The sequence below is a fragment of the Neofelis nebulosa genome, chromosome 6 (genome assembly GCF_028018385.1).
Source record: "Neofelis nebulosa isolate mNeoNeb1 chromosome 6, mNeoNeb1.pri, whole genome shotgun sequence".
Taxonomy (NCBI): Eukaryota; Metazoa; Chordata; class Mammalia; order Carnivora; family Felidae; genus Neofelis; species Neofelis nebulosa.
The window spans coordinates 139,496,954-139,514,704 of NC_080787.1; the positions used below are offsets into that span (position 1 = coordinate 139,496,954).

At 46.3% G+C, this 17,751-nt stretch overlaps 1 protein-coding gene across 6 annotated transcripts in view; it reads left to right on the forward strand.

The window, feature by feature from the left end:
• PLEKHG1 (pleckstrin homology and RhoGEF domain containing G1) overlaps positions 1–17,751 on the forward strand; it is a 232,272-nt gene that overhangs the window by 188,719 nt on the left and 25,802 nt on the right. For all 6 annotated transcript variants that reach the window (XM_058735642.1, XM_058735640.1, XM_058735637.1 and 3 more), the window contains 6 exons: positions 2,112–2,158; positions 6,443–6,593; positions 10,603–10,734; positions 13,740–13,922; positions 14,016–14,111; positions 14,304–14,390. In XM_058735642.1, coding sequence (XP_058591625.1) covers positions 2,112–2,158; positions 6,443–6,593; positions 10,603–10,734; positions 13,740–13,922; positions 14,016–14,111; positions 14,304–14,390 — 696 coding nt within the window. The remainder of the gene's footprint in view (positions 1–2,111; positions 2,159–6,442; positions 6,594–10,602; positions 10,735–13,739; positions 13,923–14,015; positions 14,112–14,303; positions 14,391–17,751) is intronic.

Here is a 17,751-nt window from a genome sequence, read left to right on the forward strand (position 1 = left end):
CAAAGAAAAGAAAAAGTCACTGTCTTCCAGTCACATATAAATCCAGCCTTGGGGCGCCTGGGTGGCTCAGTCGGTTGAGCGTCCGACTTCGGCTCGGGTCATGATCTCACGGCTGGTGGGTTCGAGCCCCGCGTTGGGCTCTGGGCTGACGGCTCAGAGCCTGGAGCCTGCTTTGGATTCTGGGTCTCCCTCTCCCTCTGCCCCTCCCCCGCTCACGCTCTGTCTCTCTCTCAAAAATAAATAATAAACGTTAAAAAAAAAATCTCAAATTGGGGCGCCTGGGTGGCTCAGTCGGTTAAGCATCTGGCTTCAGCTCAGGTCATGATCTCACGGTCCGTGAGTTCGAGCCCCGTGTCGGTCTCTGTGCTGATGGCTCAGAGCCTGGAGCCTGCTTCGGATTCTGTGTCTCCCTCTCTCTCTGCCCCTCCCCTGCTCATGCTCTGTCTCTCTGTGTCTCAAAAATGAATACATTAAAAAAATTTTCTTAATCCACCCTAAAGTAGTTTCAAAGTAAAAAGGGCAGAATATGAAATACCACCCAAATAATGCAATGTCTCTTTTAAATAATATAACTCCATTTTAGAGTTTACAAGAACTGATAATTCATTGGCCTTGAATTACTCAGATTGAACATTTTACAGTCAAAAGTTTAAAAACCCAGGTTTTTGCTCTCTCACCTGCCCATCTGCATCCCTCTTTCCCTTGGCAATGTAGGGGAAAATTGTGAAAGACTTTGAAACCGACCACAAAGATTGCTGGGTGCCTCCACTAGGAAAGAATTTTCCAATTCACCCTTCTAATTTTTACGACTCAGTAGACTCTTGCATCTCTCATTGTCTTCGAACTATCTTCTAACTCTAAATTTTTGATAACTGATAACAATGTCAGTGATTGTTGACCACAGACATGCAAATGAAAACTGTGCCATAGAGGGACATTGGATTTCTTTACCCTATAGAAGAAAGCAGTTTGGTATCTGTTTGTAAATTCCTATCCGCATTCCCCGTTGACCTACGAGCGAAGCTTGTGTTTATCCTTAAATCCAGTTACAATAGCTTACTGCTTTCCTCACCGAGCAGTAGGTTAAATAAAATCTTTGATACTGTTCATTCTATATTTGCATGGAAGTCATGGTTTTACCTTTTCAACAAAGTACTGTACGAGCGAGAAGGATTGACTTAATATTTCTCAATATTTGGTAATATGACTAGACATTTGAAAGCCCAAGAAAGAAACTAGGGCACCGGGAATGTGGTGTCGGGAAAAGGCAAGGACCCCACATTGGTGAGTCAGACACTTACTGCATTTGAGGCATTGCTACCATGCTGGTGCGAACAGAAAAGTCGGCTTGAACCCTGCTCTCAGATAATTTCCGGTTTAGTAGAAAAGAGGGGGGATCTGGTAGCTCCACAGGCGTGATGTGAATACAACATGGCCCCTACTTTGTAGGAACTCACAGTCTGGAGTGGGAGACACAGATTCCGAGGAAATGACACTACCACTTGGTAAATGCTACGAGAGATTTGGGTGTCACAGAACCCCAGCATAGGAGCAGTTAGCTTGGCTAGCGCTCTCAAAGGCTCCTTGGAGGAAATCAAGCCTAAGTTCAGTGTCAAAGGATGCGTGGTGGCTGCGAGGTGGGACAGTGGGCAGGGACAACTGTATACACAAGGGCTTGAGAGCACAGTTTTCTTGTGCCCTGCATGTACTTCCCCGTGTTCTTACCACCATAATTAGATGATATTCTATTTCTCTTTCACATTGCACATCTACTGGGAGGACTAGGAGTGCCTGAGGCAGAAACCTCATTTTCCTCCTCTTCCTTTTTGCCTTCAGAGTCACCTAACACAACAGGTGCTCAGTAAGTGTCTCTTGAACCCAGATGAGTTCGAGTTGATTCTAGGTATGAAACAAGGTAGATAAAAAAGACATAGATGATTGCCACAGGGGCTCAGACAAGCCCACGTGACGACAGAGCCAGATTTACAAGTATGAATGATGTTTCTTTTTATCGTTTTTAAATGAATGGTAATGCCTGTGCTTTTCTTTCTTTCTTTCTTTTTTTTTTTTTTTTTTTTTTGCCTATAAAAGTCTCTTTTGTTTCCTTGCAGAGTGAAGAGTTCCACATTTACACGCAGTACTGCACTAACTATCCAAGGTACACGCTGGGAATATACCACAGTACATTCCTGCACTTGCATACTGTTTCAGGTCGAGGGGTCCGACGTATGCTGGTGTTAGGCGTCCTGAACCTGGCCGTGCACCGGGTGCCCTGGGGAGTCTCCACAGCGTGCTGACAATGGATTACGGGCTACCCAGATATCCATCCATTCGGCTCTGGGACTCCCAGCAGAGCCAGTGGGAGGGAAAGTGTGAAAGACCGTGAAGGAGGCCAAAAAGGTTGCAAGGTGTCCTTCCGTGGAAACCTAAGCAAACCTGTTGTGTTTGGCTATGATTCTTGTCCGTTGACCCTCCTGTACGTGTGCCGTGTTTTGAAAAATTTGGGATGTGCTGAGGATGAGTTTATATAATCTAGCTGGGGATAGAATATGTTATATCTTTGCCATATAATTTCTAAGAACTATGTAAAAAGGCCCCCTCATCTCACTGGATCTTGGCTTTCGTTTCGTTTACCCTGGAAGCCACACAGGAGGGTAGTGCAGGGAGTGCCACATGGACACTAGAGTGACCATTTCAGTGAGGGAGGCCGACCGAAGACCCTGGGTCACACTGTTAGGATTTCTTTTTTCAGCAAAAGACTTTTACTGAGCATTTATTGAGTCCTAATCATTGTGTGAAGTGCTATCAATGCAACGTGTCGTTGGATTTAACCTTCATGATAATCCAGAGATGCCAAGGGATTCAAGAAAAGCAAAGCATCCATCACAGCGCCAGGCGCATAATAGGTTCTCAACAATTGCTAGCGCATAATCACCCCTGCCCCAACCCAATGTAAGGATGGAGAAACTGAGGCTCCGACAGGTTTATTGCCTTCGCGGGGCCACGTAACTGACGGGCGGCCCAGCTAGAATCCGAATCGAGGTTTCCCCAACCTCAGACCCAAAGCTACTACATCCTTGTGAAGTTTCTGAAGGTTTGTGATTCTCCCCACCCCTGTGCCTTTTTGCCACTCTCCCACGTGATCAGCAGAACCTGATGGGCGTTATCGTGGGGGACGAGCCAGGAAGATAAGAGCTACGTGCCCTGTCGCCTCTCTTGGTGGAGACATGTCCCTAAGGATGACGTGGTTGGCCGCATCCACCTAGAAGAGAAGCCAGCAGGCTGAGCCCTAGTACTGCTGCAGCAAGGAAGAACAAATGGAAACCCTGTTCAGAAGTGGCCCCGGAAAGCCAGTCCGGACAGGGGCGCCTGGGTGGCTCAGTCGGTTAAGCGTCCGACTTCGGCTCAGGTCATGATCTCACGGTTTGTGAGTTGGAGCCCCGCGTGGGGCTCTGTGCTGACAGTGTGGAGCCTGCTTAGGCTTCTCTCTGTCTCCCTCTCTCTCTGCCCCTCCACCACTCACACTCCATCTCTCAAAAATAAATAAAAATTGAAAAATTGAAGGAAAAAAAAAAAAAAAAGCCAGTGTGGATTAAAAGGCATGAAGCCTGGGACTGAGATTTATGTACAAATACTTTCCATTGGAGGAGTTTAGTCTCCCTCTCTAGACACGGGTCAAGGTATTGTGCTGCAGTGGTTTATTTGGTTAGCGCCCAACTGTGCATTGGCCAGGTTTCCCTAAAAACCAAACAAAAAACACCAAAACCCACATGTCAGCTCATACATTTGTCACCATATCCTTATGAGCAGACACATGCAGTTTACACAGTTTCACGTAAGCAAGCCTCTCTCCTATGGTATTTGTTTCCACCTCTGTGCTGAAGGTAGCAGAAAATTGTAGAATGCCCCAACTAAATCCCGAGGACCGCACGCTAAAAACCGGCGTGGTACCACACCCCAATCCAGAGAAATCACAGAATCGGCCCCCAACTTCTCCACTAAACTCCTAACCAAGGGAAGGGGGGTGGGGACAGCATTCGAACTCTGAAGCATCAGCACATTTCTGGACGCAATTATCAGGATGAGAGATACTAGAGGGGCTTGTTGGGGGGCAGGTGTGTAAATTTCATCATAAACATGTCATTCAAAGAAATAACATCTGAATTTGTAGTTTGGGAAGTTTATATTAAGATTTTTCTGACTTAGCAGTAAGAAAGGAAAGTACAGAATAAAGGCCGCTTTTTCTATACGAGGCTGCTTCAGGGTCAAAGGACAGGCAAAATCATTTGAGCAAGGACACAGATTTTAAGAGCCTGTCATTCATGGAGCATGGTCCCAAGCTCCGTGTGTATTGGCTGGAGATAGGAGCTAATATCCCTTGCCTTCTAGCAAATGTTATGTTTTTTTCAGCGTCAAACTCCACTAAATGCAATCACGCAATAGCATGTTAGAGAAGACCAAATGAGTGAATACAAATTAATGGAGTCCAGACTCGTGGTATGTACTAGAAGCTAAAGGTACAGGAAGAAGAGGAATAGGAAGTCCCCTTGAGGAGAGTTTAGAATGGTTTCCTGGAGGAAGTGTTTGTTTTTTTTTTCTTTTTGGGTTTTGTCTATATCTTTTTTTCTTATTTTATATCTTTGACTTTGACGAAGGAAAGAGACACGTTAGCAGAGAGATGCTCGACAGGCAGGCTCAGTGAGGCAGGCGCATTTGGCTCTTGCCCAATTGTGTGGTTTTCATATTCATAGAAAAAGATTTCCTCTTGTCCCCTCGTCTCCAATCAGTTTGCTGTCTGAGGCCCCAGGTTTCCATTCTCCTGTCTTAACAAGCGAAGAGTGCTGAGTGTTTCAGCCCATCTGACAACATTTCTTCTCCCTTCGGATCCAAGCTGGGGATATTAAATGTCGCCGGCAAACCTTGACAGATGTCCACCTTCTTCATACCTGTCACGCCCCAATAGTTTCATCTTGAAGAGACACAAGCCCTCCCTCCTTTCCCCGGCAAGGGGTGCAGGCCCTGTCGGGTCATTGTCCTCAGATGTCTGCCTGTGCCCTGAATCTGGAGTTTGGTGCACTCAGAATTGGTTGCAGGTATCCTGTCTGTGGGTAAGAGCTCAAGCCTTCATATGGCCAAAGGGCAACTGGGCAACTGGTTCTGCCTCTGAAGAACCTTAGAAAAAACCCTTGGCTACATGATAAAGAATAGTTTTGAAATCTCCACTTACGTGAGAAATAAACCCGTTTGAACAGATACTTCTCAAAGCAGATGGGCACAAAAGTGATTCTAATAGGTTGATTCGGACCTCCATTTCACTTCCTTCCAAGGAGTCTTGTTTTGTTGTTTGGCTCTAATTTTCTAAATTCATCCTGAAAACATGACTGACTTGGGGAGAAAGGGGCTGAAATTACTTCCACCTGTTTTCTTCTCAGTTATGAGAACATAAGATTTTAATTTACTTGTGTGTGTGACTCCAGAAGCCCACTAGCTTTTATGTATAAGGTAGGAACACTGTTTCAACTAGTCCTTTGGGATGTTGGGGGCGGGGTCTACTTAATTACCTTTTGGGGGGCTGGGACGCAGACGGAACTCTGACCTGCTTTCCTAGTACACTGAGGGAGGCACACTCCCTAAGAGAGGAGGTTCTCTAGCTGTTTCAGAAACTGTCATTAGAGGGATCTGTTCAAAGGGAGGTTAACCCGTGGGCCACAGCCTCCAACGATCTGCAGGGAGTATCATACGGTTTGTACATGATACAAAGGCAACCAGCAAAAGGGGTGACAAATGTCCGGCTCGGGGCTGGATCTGCTGAAGAAAGAGCTCCTTTTTCTTGGTACATTTTCTTTAAAAAAACAAATTTTGTTTAATGTTTTTTATTTTTGAGAGAGAGAGAGAGTACGAGCAGGAGACGGGCAGAGAGAGATCGGGAGACACAGAATCCGAAGAAGCCTCCAGAGTCTGAGCTGTCAGAGCCCAACTCAGGGCTCGAGCTTGTGAACTGTGAGATCATGACCTGAGCCAAAGTCGGACCCTTAACCAACTGAGCCAGGAGCCCCCCATAGTGCCTTTTTCTCATCCATCCACCCCAAGAGATACCTTTTTCTAATCCGTCCAGAGGCACTTTGGTCTAGCTATAGCTCTGTTGCTACCCTACCTGTTTTAGGGCATTTACACTTACGTTCGCCATTAAAACTTGAGTACCTGGGGCACCTGGGTGGTTCAGTCAGTGAAGCGTCCGACTCTTGGTTTCTACTCAGGTCATGATCTCACAGTTCACGAGTTTGGGCCCCGCATCGGGCTCTGTGCTGACCGTGCAGAGCCTGCTTGGGATCCTCTCTCTCCCTCTCTCTCAAAATAAATAAATAATCTTACCAATACATTACAACTTGAAGAACTCGTCTTACCATTACAACTCGGGTGAAAATATATATTCTTGTTGCAGATCAGTGGCTGTGCTAACAGAGTGCCTGCGGAACAAGATGCTGGCCAAATTCTTCAGGGAACGTCAGGAAACTTTGAAACACTCACTGCCTCTGGGCTCCTATCTCTTGAAACCAGTTCAGCGGATTCTCAAGTATCATCTCCTTTTGCATGTAAGTTTCTGCCCACACTTGAATACCTTCCAAGGGATGGGGATTTGGCGTATATATATTAAGTCGAGGCGGGGGGGAAATATCAGAAAAGGCTGTGGACATATGGAAACATTTTCCACATTCATGCTTTACAACTGACTAATCTGCTTGGAGGAATTAGAGATATTTATATTCTGGGCCCGCAGCCCCATTGACACCAGCCAAGCAAAAAGATTCATCTTAGCTCTGATTCTGATAGGGCTTGGGAGTACCTCACTCCGGGCAGTGAACAGTTTCAGGCAGAGAGCTGTCATCTTAACGAAAAACAGATTTTTTGTGTGTGTTTTATTTGATTTCCACGAGCCTGGCTTCAGGAGGCAGTTGGGGAGGAGAGCTGTCGTAGATTGGCTCTTGCCCGAGCAAAGAGAAGGGCTGAAAAAGAAGACGGATGAGGGGTGTGATGAGTGATCTTGAGCTGGGCTTAGCATCACTTCAGGGTATTTATTTCATTTCCCATTACTTGTACACAATTCAAGGAGGCTTTAGAAACAAGGGTAGAGGGGTGCCTGGGTGGCTCAGCGGTTGAGCGTCCGACTTCGGCTCAGGTCACGATCTCGCGGTCGGTGAGTTCGAGCCCCGCGTCGGGCTCTGGGCTGACGGCTCGGAGCCTGGAGCCTGCTTCCGATTCTGTGTCTCCCTCTCTCTCTGCCCCTCCCCCGCTCATGCTCTGTCTCTCCCACTCTCAAAAATGAATAAATGTTAAACAAAAAATTTTTAAAAAAGAAGAAACAAGCGTAGATATAGCTCCCGCTTGCTCATGTCTGACCCTCTAAGGAAGCTGATAAAATTGGGGGAAAGTTTTGGTGCAAATAATCTCCACTGAGTAAGTAGGATTCGATCGCCTTTATCATATGAGGAAGGCATGGCACGGTGGTTAGGAGTCAGACACGGGGTCAGTCCTGCCTGGGTTCAAATCCTGTAAGTTGGCCATGTTCACTGTGCCTCACAGGCCGTCCATAAAAATGAGCTATTGTTTTTGTTTTCTTTATTTTTGTACTCCATTAAAAACCTTTTCTTAAAAATATTTTAATCCAGAGCTCTTCTCTGTATCAACATGCCTGCAATTTATGTTTCTTGTTAAATGATTCCAGGTTTCCCACTTGGATAATCATTCCAGTTTTGCTCAGTTCACACACATCTACAATTTTAAGGAAGCTTATGGTCCAACTTTGCTAGAAACTTCTCAGCTTTGTCTCTCTGCCTGGGTGGCTCACGTTTGGGGAATCTTGTGTCCTATGAAGCCACATCAGGGATATTGCTTTAATTGTCATATTAATACCAGTGACCTCTTAGATTAGGAGGATTAATTTGCTACATCAGTGTCCAAATAACTCTCAAATAAATAATACCTCTCCCAGGATAGATCTCCGCTGGATTGTGCTAATATAGCATTTAAGACTAGTGCATCTCAGTAATCTCTAAATATAGCCTCTAGCCAAGCAGTGTCTAAGATGGCAGTTACTTAAGCATGTCGGACGTAACAAGGTCCTTACAAAGAGGTAATTAATAGGAAAAATGGCCCTTACCCTCTAAATAAGGAGCTGGTATCTTAGTTCAGGCTGCTGTAACAAAGTACCATAGCCTGGGGGGGCTTAACAACTTATTTCTCATAGTTCTGGAAGCTAGAAGGCCAGGATCAAGGGGCCAGCATGGTCAGGTTCTGGTGATATCCCTGTCCTGGGTTCAGACTGCGAGCTCCTTGTTTCTTTACATGGTGGAGAGAGGCAAGAGACCTCCCTGGGATCCCTTTTATAAGAACAGTAATCCCATACTCTGGCTTCTCTTCAGATCGTATAAATCTTTTTATTTTTTTTTAATTTTTTTTTTTTAATGTTTATTTATTTTTGAGACAGAGAGAGACAGAGCATGAACGGGGGAGGGGCAGAGAGAGAGGGAGACACAGAATGGGAAGCAGGCTCCAGGCTCTGAGCCATCAGCCCAGAGCCCGACGCGGGGCTCGAACTCACGGACCGCAAGATCGTGACCTGAGCTGAAGTCGGACGCTTAACCGACTGAGCCACCCAGGCGTCCCATGAGATCGTATAAATCTTTTGCCTTTTACTATAAGAACACTAATCCCATCCATGAGGGCTCCACTCTCATAACCTAATCACCACCCAAAGGCCCCACTTCCTAATACAGGCACAATGGGGGTTAGGGCTTCAACATGTGGCTTTTGTGGGGACACAGGCCTTCAGTCTATAGTGGTTGGTACAGAAGAACAGTGGTTAGATTAATCGAAAACTAACTTCCGGTTGCCTCTGAAGTATTTTTGCTTTTATGGTTGATTTAGAGCATTCCTTCTGTGTCATTTACATCACTTCAAAGTTGGGTAGCCATCCATGAAGAACCGCACAAGAATACACTTTGTACTCCTGAGTCTGTTTGTCATTGAACAGGATTGCCTCTCAGGCCAGAAGAAGAAATTATCATTTTCAAGTTTATTTACTTATTTTGAGAGAGAGAGAGAGAAAGAAAGAGAGAGAGAGGGAGAGAATCCCAAGCAGGCTCTACCCACAGAGCAGAACCAGACTTGGGGTTTGATCCCACGAACTGTGAGCTCATGACCTGAGCCAAAATCAAGAGTCGGACGCTTAACCAACTGAGCCACCCAGGTGCCCCAGAAATTATTATTTTTTGTCAATTTGCTGTTGATCTGAAGCTTACCTGGGAGTTGTTACTTTAGTGGTATGGTTTCATAGGACCTTTCCAGCAGCTGAGTTTAAGTGTAGAAAGAAAGTGTGAATTCCTTCCCAGTTTTTAGCTAGGTGGAAAACTTGAGTATTTAGTAAAAGTAAACAGAGATTTATGAGGTAGGACTATAAAATAATGGAACTAACTTTCATAAGTTATACCATAAGATTCAATCTCCAACCTTGGACTTAATGTTCATGCCTATCATAGACGCCCTAGAAATGATCTAATTAATTATAATATCTTCCTACTGTTTTATGTATGTATATAGGTTACTGTTGTCATTGTAGAAAGATAGAGCTTCAACTTAATAAGCATGTATTGACCACCCAGCTCTTCCGTAGTTACTATTGAGTAGATAAAAGATTAAATAAATGATACAATAGTCCCTGTCCTTAGACTCTTGAGAAGACTAGGGACATATGTCTTATGTGCTGGAAAGAATTGGAGCAGAGATCATGGCCCTTTTGTGCCCCTGGGATTGCGAAACTCAGTGCTAAGTGCTTATGAACTTCATTTGGGCTTTAAAGCCTTGACTACATGAAAAGGCCCTTGCTGTAGAGGTACTTTTAAAGATAATGGCCGCTCTGTGTTTGACTCTGTTACATATGAAATCCTGCCTGAGACATTTTATTTCCCCTGGGAGAAAAAAAAAAGTATGTTTTCTTTTTTTCTTTTTTAAATATTTTTTAATGTTTATTTATTTTGAGAGAGAGAGAGAGAGAATGTGTGTGTGTGCTCACACACAAGCAGGGGAGGGGCAGAGAGAGAGAGGGAGAGAGAATCCCAAGCAGGCTCCTTACCGCCAGCACAGAGCCCGGCATGGGGCCAGACCTCATGAACCATGAGATCATGACCAGAGCCAAAATCAAGAGTTAGACGCTGCACGGACCGAGCTACCCAGGCACCCCTGTTTTCTTTTTTCTTATATTACATTGGCTACCAGGAAACTCGGCAGTCTCCAACTATAACATCAACTCTTGTATCTAATGTAACATCTCTAAGAGACTTAATGGACTCTATCATGTTTTGTTTTATCCTCCTCGTCATGAAATTCTACTCTATTGCTGGTTGTCCTAGCCCCGTCTTCGTCCCTATCTTACCACTTTGTTGTAGGTATTTCTGGTAAGTTATCTCAAACTCTTAAGGCACGCTGCTCGTGTGTAAATAAATAGGCAAAAATAATATATGAGGAATGCGTCACAGAGGTACTATGTTTCATTGGCGATAGGAGAAAAATAATGAAAATGACCGGCTCCTTTTTTTCCTCCCCAAGGAAATAGAAAATCACCTTGACAAGGACACAGAAGGCTATGATGTGGTGCTTGATGCTATTGACACGATGCAGCGAGTGGCCTGGCACATCAATGACATGAAGAGGAAACATGAACACGCGGTCCGGCTACAGGTAAACCCTCGAAACAGCAGCCCCGCTGGCACACTGACTTCTTTCCACATCAGGTATTAAGGCTGCTCTAGCATTGGATGTCACCCGTGGCCTTCATCACATCTGAAGAAAGATCGGGACATGGCTAATACTGATCGCTGTTTAACGTGGTGTTTACGAGAAGTTACTTTATAACTTTTAAACTAATAGTTTGCTCGGAGCCCCTTCAGTAACCCAAGTTAAAAATTGGAGTCTCCCTTGGGGCGCCTGGGTGGCTCAGTCGGTTAAGCCTCTGACTTCAGCTCAGGTCATGATCTCACGGTTTGTGAGTTCGAGCCCTGCGTCAGGCTCTGTGTTGACAGCTCTGAGCCTGGAGCCTGCTTTGGATTCTGTGTCTCCCTCTCTCTCTGCCCTTCCCCTGTTCATGCTCTGTCTCTCTCTGTCTCAAAAATAAATAAAAACATTTAAAAAAATTAAAAAATAAATAAAAAATTGGAGTCTCCCAAGCCATTCCTTACCTTATGTTAATGACAAAGAAGTAATTCTTGCTGAAAGCAGCTTTCTTCCAAGCTGTTGAAAGGGTTTTTCAGCCTCTTTTCTGCTCTCACTAGTTAATGCAGAATTGTGAGGTGGTCCATGGGTGGTGATGGGGCCGGGACCCAGACAAAGGAGAGCTAAGTCTGGAAGCAGGTCCTTTGCAGTGTTCTACTCGGGAGGAGGCTGTCTACTGTGTGTTAGTTTCCTCCTCTCTAAAATAAGACAGACCAGGGGTTTGCGAAGACCCCTTCCAGCACCAACATTTTGGACCCTAAACCTGTGGGAACTTTTGATAAATGCTAAGCCAGGGATCGTGTCCCAGGCACATAAAAAAATGCACTTTTTAAAAATAAAAGGTTGGGGTGCCTGGGTGGCTCAGTTGGTTAAGTGCCCAACTGTTGATTTCAGTTCAGGTCATGATCTCGCAGTTTGTGAGTTCGAGCTCTCATTGGGCTCTGTGCTGAGAGTGCAGAGCCTGCTTGGGATTCTTTCTCTCTGCCTCTCTCTGCCCCTCCCCGATTCGTTCTTTCTCTCTCTCTGTTTCTCTTTCTCCATCCCTCTTGCTCTCTCTCAAAATAAATAAACATGAAAGAAAAAAAAAAGGTTAGGGGCACCTGGGTGGCTCAGTCAGTTAAGCATCCAACTCTTGATTTCAGCTCAGGTCATGATCTCACGGTTTGTGAGTTCAAGTTCCCATCAGGCTTTGCACTGAGAGTGTGGAGTCTGCTTGGGATTCTCTCTCTCTCCCTCTGTCTCTGCCTCTACCCTGCGCGCGCTCTCTCTCTCTCTCTCTCTCTCTCTCTCTCTCAAAAAAATAAATAAACTTAAAAAAAAATGTTTATGTTGGTCTAGAGGCTGGTGGCAGGCTCCTTCATGTCCCTGGAGTGAGACATAAAAGCCCAAAGTGACGCCATGCTGTGTAGAGTATCTGTGGAAACTCAGGAAAAAAGATACGTTATTCAGCCCGTAAATTTAAGCAAAACCGTAAGATGCATCTATAGGCAGCCAGAGTATGATGTGATGCAATAGACTATCAAAAATCAAGGGAAGGCAACATTCTAATCTTTCAGGTCGTGTCTTTTTTTTTGTAACAGTAAGAAAAGGTTTAATAGTTCATCATCCAGATGTTTTGTGGACTTAATGTCTATTGCATATTCGGAAATGGCTAAATGACTGTTTTTTTAGACCTTGTAAATCTGTTTGGCGTTCTGCAGACATTGCTAAATCAGGCTCAGGCTCAGACTTTTATCTCCATTACCGCCCATTTCCACTTTCAACCCATGGACATTTGGGGTGTCCTGTATGGGGACTGCTTAATTAAATGCTCTTTGTGAATATTTTCATTTTTCAAAACAATAAAAAATCAGCTTTCTTGGGGCACCTGGGTGGCGCAGTCGGTTAAGCGTCCGACTTCAGCCAGGTCACGATCTCGTGGTCCGTGAGTTCGAGCCCCGCGTCAGGCTCTGGGCTGATGGCTCAGAGCCTGGAGCCTGTTTCCGATTCTGTGTCTCCCTCTCTCTCTGCCCCTCCCCCGTTCATGCTCTGTCTCTCTCTGTCCCAAAAATAAATAAAAAACGTTGAAAAAAAATTAAAAAAAAAAAATCAGCTTTCTTAAAGAACATTGATATGGGTGTACAATAAAATCCCAAAGATACCTCAGGGTCATGGTCTCAATTTATATTTAGCAAGCACCATTAAAAACATAATGGTAATGAAATTAATTTCCTTTCCCCAAATAAATGGGATTAACATCAGGAAATTTCTAAGATGTCTCTTACGTGATTTGTCACAGGCTTTAGTTTTGAGTTACTTATATGTAGTATGGATTTCAGTTTCTGGAAAAAGATTTCCACAGCAATAGCTCTGAAGGTTTTCTGCAGAGAATATGGGTGAGAAAGTCAAGGAAAGGATGGCTCTCTGAGAAGGTCACATGCCAGTCGCCTCTTTACCTAGCTTTTGAGAGACATAACTGCTGCCATCAGCCACAGGAGAGGGATTATCAAGGAGCGGAAATAAGTAATTGGCAACTCATCAACTAACAACTTGATTCATTTCTGTTAGCCCTTATGTGACAACCCCCATAAATGTGGATATAGGTGAGGGCACCTGAGTGGCTCAGTCGGTTAAGCTTCCGACTTTCGCTCAGATCGCCATCTCCTGATTCGTGGGTTCAACCCCTGCATCGGGCTCTGCGCTGACAGCTCAGGGCCTGGAGCCTGCTTCCGATTCTGTGTCTCCCTCTCTCTCTGCCCCTCCCTCACTCATGTTCTATTTCTGTCTCTCAAAAATAAACATTGAAAAAAAATCTTTTTTTAAATGTGGATTTGGGTCATGGATCATTAGACACCATTGGATACCAAATAGACCCATTAGGCCCTGTCATAGAATATTCAGACACCACTCTTGAGATTCAGCAAATGGGAGACCTTTCCCTCTCTTCCATGGCTTCCCATCTCTTGTTTAATCACACAGAATGGTCACTTTTTCAGGAGATACAGAGTCTGCTCACTAACTGGAAAGGGCCAGACCTGACCAGCTATGGGGAACTGGTGCTCGAAGGGACCTTTCGCATCCAGCGGGCCAAGAATGAGCGGACGCTCTTCCTCTTTGACAAGCTGCTTCTGATCACAAAGAAGAGAGACGACACGTTTACGTACAAAGCTCATATCCTGGTAGGTCTGAACGCTGGCCATGGGCAAGGGCTTCGGCCGCTCGTCCCATTCTCCTCCAAGTGCACCTCACCCTCTCTCTGCTCTCCTGCTCAGTGTGGCAACCTCATGCTCGTGGAAGTGATACCAAAGGAGCCTCTCAGCTTCAGCGTCTTCCACTATAAGAACCCCAAGCTGCAGCACACGGTTCAGGTAACAGCAGAGGCCTCCCCTCCCTGCAGGGCTCGCTCTTGTAAACGATGGGCGCCGTGGGCCAGCCGGCCTTTCCAGAGCCTTCTGGCCACACGGTGTGTTTCCCGTCTCGTCAGAGGGTTATGGGAGTGTCTGAATCTCGCTCGTGGTGGAGACGTGAGTCGTCTGACCGTCCGCATTTCCTTCCGCTAGGCCAAATCCCAGCAAGACAAGCGCCTGTGGGTTCTGCACCTGAAGAGACTGATCCTGGAGAACCATGCGGCAAAAATTCCAGCTAAGGTAAGATGCCAAGGTCCACAAACAATAAAACGTAAGGTCATCCAAGTCCTAGAAGGCAGCCTGAGGGCAATAAATGTTCAACTCTGAAATAAAGAAAATTGGGAGATAGGATGGATATTTATGGGATCAACTAAATTAGCCATGTATGTTAGAAAGATTCACAGGGCCACCGGGGTGGCTCAGTCGGTTAAGCATCTGACTTTGGCTGAGGTCACGATCTCATGGTTTGTGGGTTCAAGCCCCACGTTGGGCTCTGTGCTGGCAGCTCAGAGTCTGGAGCCTGGTTTGGATTCTGTATCTCCCTCTCTCACTGCCCCTCCCTCGCTCATGCTTGGCTCTCTCTCTCTCTCTCTCTCAAAAATAAGGTAAATAAACATTTTAAAAAAAGATTCACATATAGGGAGATTCTGGAAGTTTTTTTTTTTTTTTATTGTGGTTGTTTTGCTTTGGGGTTTGAGGAAGGAAAAGACTACAAGAAAATTTCTAGAGAAATAGTAGAGTACAGTTATGAGAAGTATTCGAAGCTATACTAAGCAGCTATTGTGAATAGTGCTAGCTGCGGTTCTGTGGGAATGCTAAGGGAAAGAAAATACAGACTCAGCTGTGAGGGAGTTTGTAGATGAGGGAGGTAGCCACACACACAACGAACTGCTCGCTAAACAGGAAGAATTAACAGAGGTATAAACCAAGTGTTGTGGAAGGATAATGTGTTCAATTACAGTTGAATAAGGAAAGGAAGGAAATGCCTTCCTTGTGAATGGGGGCATCATGTTCACAGCTCACAGACCGTGCCTTGGCGGAAGGGCTGAATCCTCAGGAGATGGAGTAGGAGGTGAGGCCGGACAAGCGGAAGGCAGTCCGCTGGGCTCTGAAGGTCTCGAAGGCCTAAGAAGTCCGAGTGCACGGGCGGTGGGAAACCACCGGAGGCTTCGGAGGAAGGGCTGGCAGGGTGGCCCCTGTGTTCTGAAAGGGTGACTTTAGAAACCGTGTGACAGATGAGTTGACGAAGTGACACTGGAGGCGGAAGAGGAATGAGCAAGCCGCCACAGTCGTCTAGCAAAGAGACGAGGGGCCCTTCGGGGGAGCCACGGCAACGGGGGGCGGGCGGGGGGGGGGGGCAGGTGCAAAAGCTCTCAGAGAGGTTGAGCAATGGTCTGTCACCCACTCAGTGCATGAGGAAAGAGAGAGATGGGAGTCAAGCATGAGTCAGGAGTTGAGCCCAGAGGACGGTGTGGAGTTCTGAGATAAGGAGAGGAACCAGTTGGATGGGAGTGAGGAGAAGCTCTCACAAGTGCGTGCTGGGAGGCGGGTCAGCCCCAGGTGGAAATTCAGGTCTTGGAAGCTGCGGGCCTGGAGGCTCTCTTGACACAGACAGCGACTGAGGCCCCGAGCTTTGAGCTTTGAGAGGATGGCCCATGAAAGCGCGTGAAGGAAAGAAGCCCTGGGAATCCCAACATCCATGGGGACTTAGAGCACCACCAAAAGGGGTTAGGTGGGAGGCCCTAAGAAAACCCAGGGAGAAAGCTGTGCTGACAGAGGAAGAAAAGGATCTCAGAGAGCGTGAGGGGGCAACCGTCTGCAAGGCTGCAGGGGGCGAGGCAGACTCCAACAGAAGAGTGGATACACGGGTTGGCAACCGAGAGATAAAGGAGAGACTGCAGTGCGTGGCGGAAAAAAGCGGAAATGAGAAGAGGCAGACTGGGAACAGACTTCTTGAACACAGCTCAGAACACTTGCCAGGCGGTGGTCTGAGGAGTGAGACACTTGGTGCAGGTGAAGCACGCCGTGGACGTGACTATCAGCGGAGGGAAGGAGAAAGGGAAGGAGAGCAGAAGGGTGAGCGGAGGAACGCTCTTTGGGAGCCATTTTGGGGGGCGGGGGGCCACCATGGATCAGTGCGGTGAGGTAATTTAAAAATCTGCTCAGCAACTTGGAAACAAGTGTTGAGGAACCATAGCGCAGGTGGGTTCCCCAAGGTGAAGGTCAGCAGAGCCAGGACAGGGGAAGGTTAACAGGACAGGGGAAGGCGGGCGCTAATCAGCACATGGGTGCGGTGACCGAGCGTGATTTCCGGGCGCAACGGCAGCCAAAGGTGGGCAGGTGGAAATACGGAGGTCTGTAGCTGAAGTAGAGACTTGTAGAGCCCCTGCCTTAGAAGCAAAGCAGTTCTCAGTGCTGCTAAGGTCCTGGGGCCGCTTCTGATTGTGTGTCGCTGTTCTGGAGTGGAGGAAAAGGTTGTCAGAGAAAAAGTGGCGTGAGGTAAGGGTGGAGAATACATTGTCAGCGGTGACAACGGATGGTGACATGGTCCTTGCTGGGCGGGGCGGGAGTGACGTGGAACAGAAAGCGGGATGACGGCCATGGGGGTAGAACTAGGGGGAAATAAGAAACATGAACATTGCGGAGAAAAGAGAGTCCATTTCACTCTGGGTCTTTTGCAAAGCACTCGAAGCTCGTTCTCGGGGGCTGTCAGCAATGATCTTGTGCCCAGGAAGTGAGTGTGCAAAGGGGTGTGCTTTGAGTTAAGCATGAGTCTCATTTCATCCGAGTGTGGAGAGCTGGAAGGTGCAACTCATGCAGAGAGGTGATGGCGTTTTCTTGGTGGTTGGTTAGTGGGTTGCTGGCCCTGTGCCTCGGAATGCCCTTCTGAGCAATGACCCAGTGTCTTTGACATGCCCCACCTCTGGTTCACCGGTGAACTGGGAAAATCAAAACCGCCAGAGGATTCTGAAAGGCCATTACAAAGCAAGACTGGCTGACATACCTGTCCTCTTTCTCCTACACAAGATGTGTGGGTTCCACGGGGGTTTCCCTTTGTGCGTTAAAATGATGAATACAGTCACAAGGCAGGTGCATCTCTGTACCCAAATTCCTGACCCTGACCCTGGCCCTTTTACAATCGAAGCGTTACTTGTTCCGCCACAACTTCTAGAACACACGTACAGTGTGCTAACTGCTTTGTGTCTTTAGTTCGGCCTCAGCAAACCACCTTACGAGAAAGATCTTACTCACCCCATTATGGAGAAATAAAAGCAGAAGGTCAGGGACGTTAAGTGAACTGCCCAAGTTTATGTGGCGAGTGCATGAGTGAGCCTGAGTCAGACACAGGTCTGGCTGGCTGCGGAGGGCAAGCCTTAACCATATTGCCCCCAATGGCAACGAAAATTCACTTATTTAATAGACTTCATCCCCTATAATGTGATAATAATTTTCTACTTTATTGAAGCAGGATTATTATTAAGCTAAACCCTCCATTTCTTTCTTCAAGGCTTTTTCTTATTATTATTTTTTCTCTAAAGCTTTCAAAATCTGTGTATTCCTATTAGGTAAAAGAAATGCATAATGAGGAATTTTTGTGAAC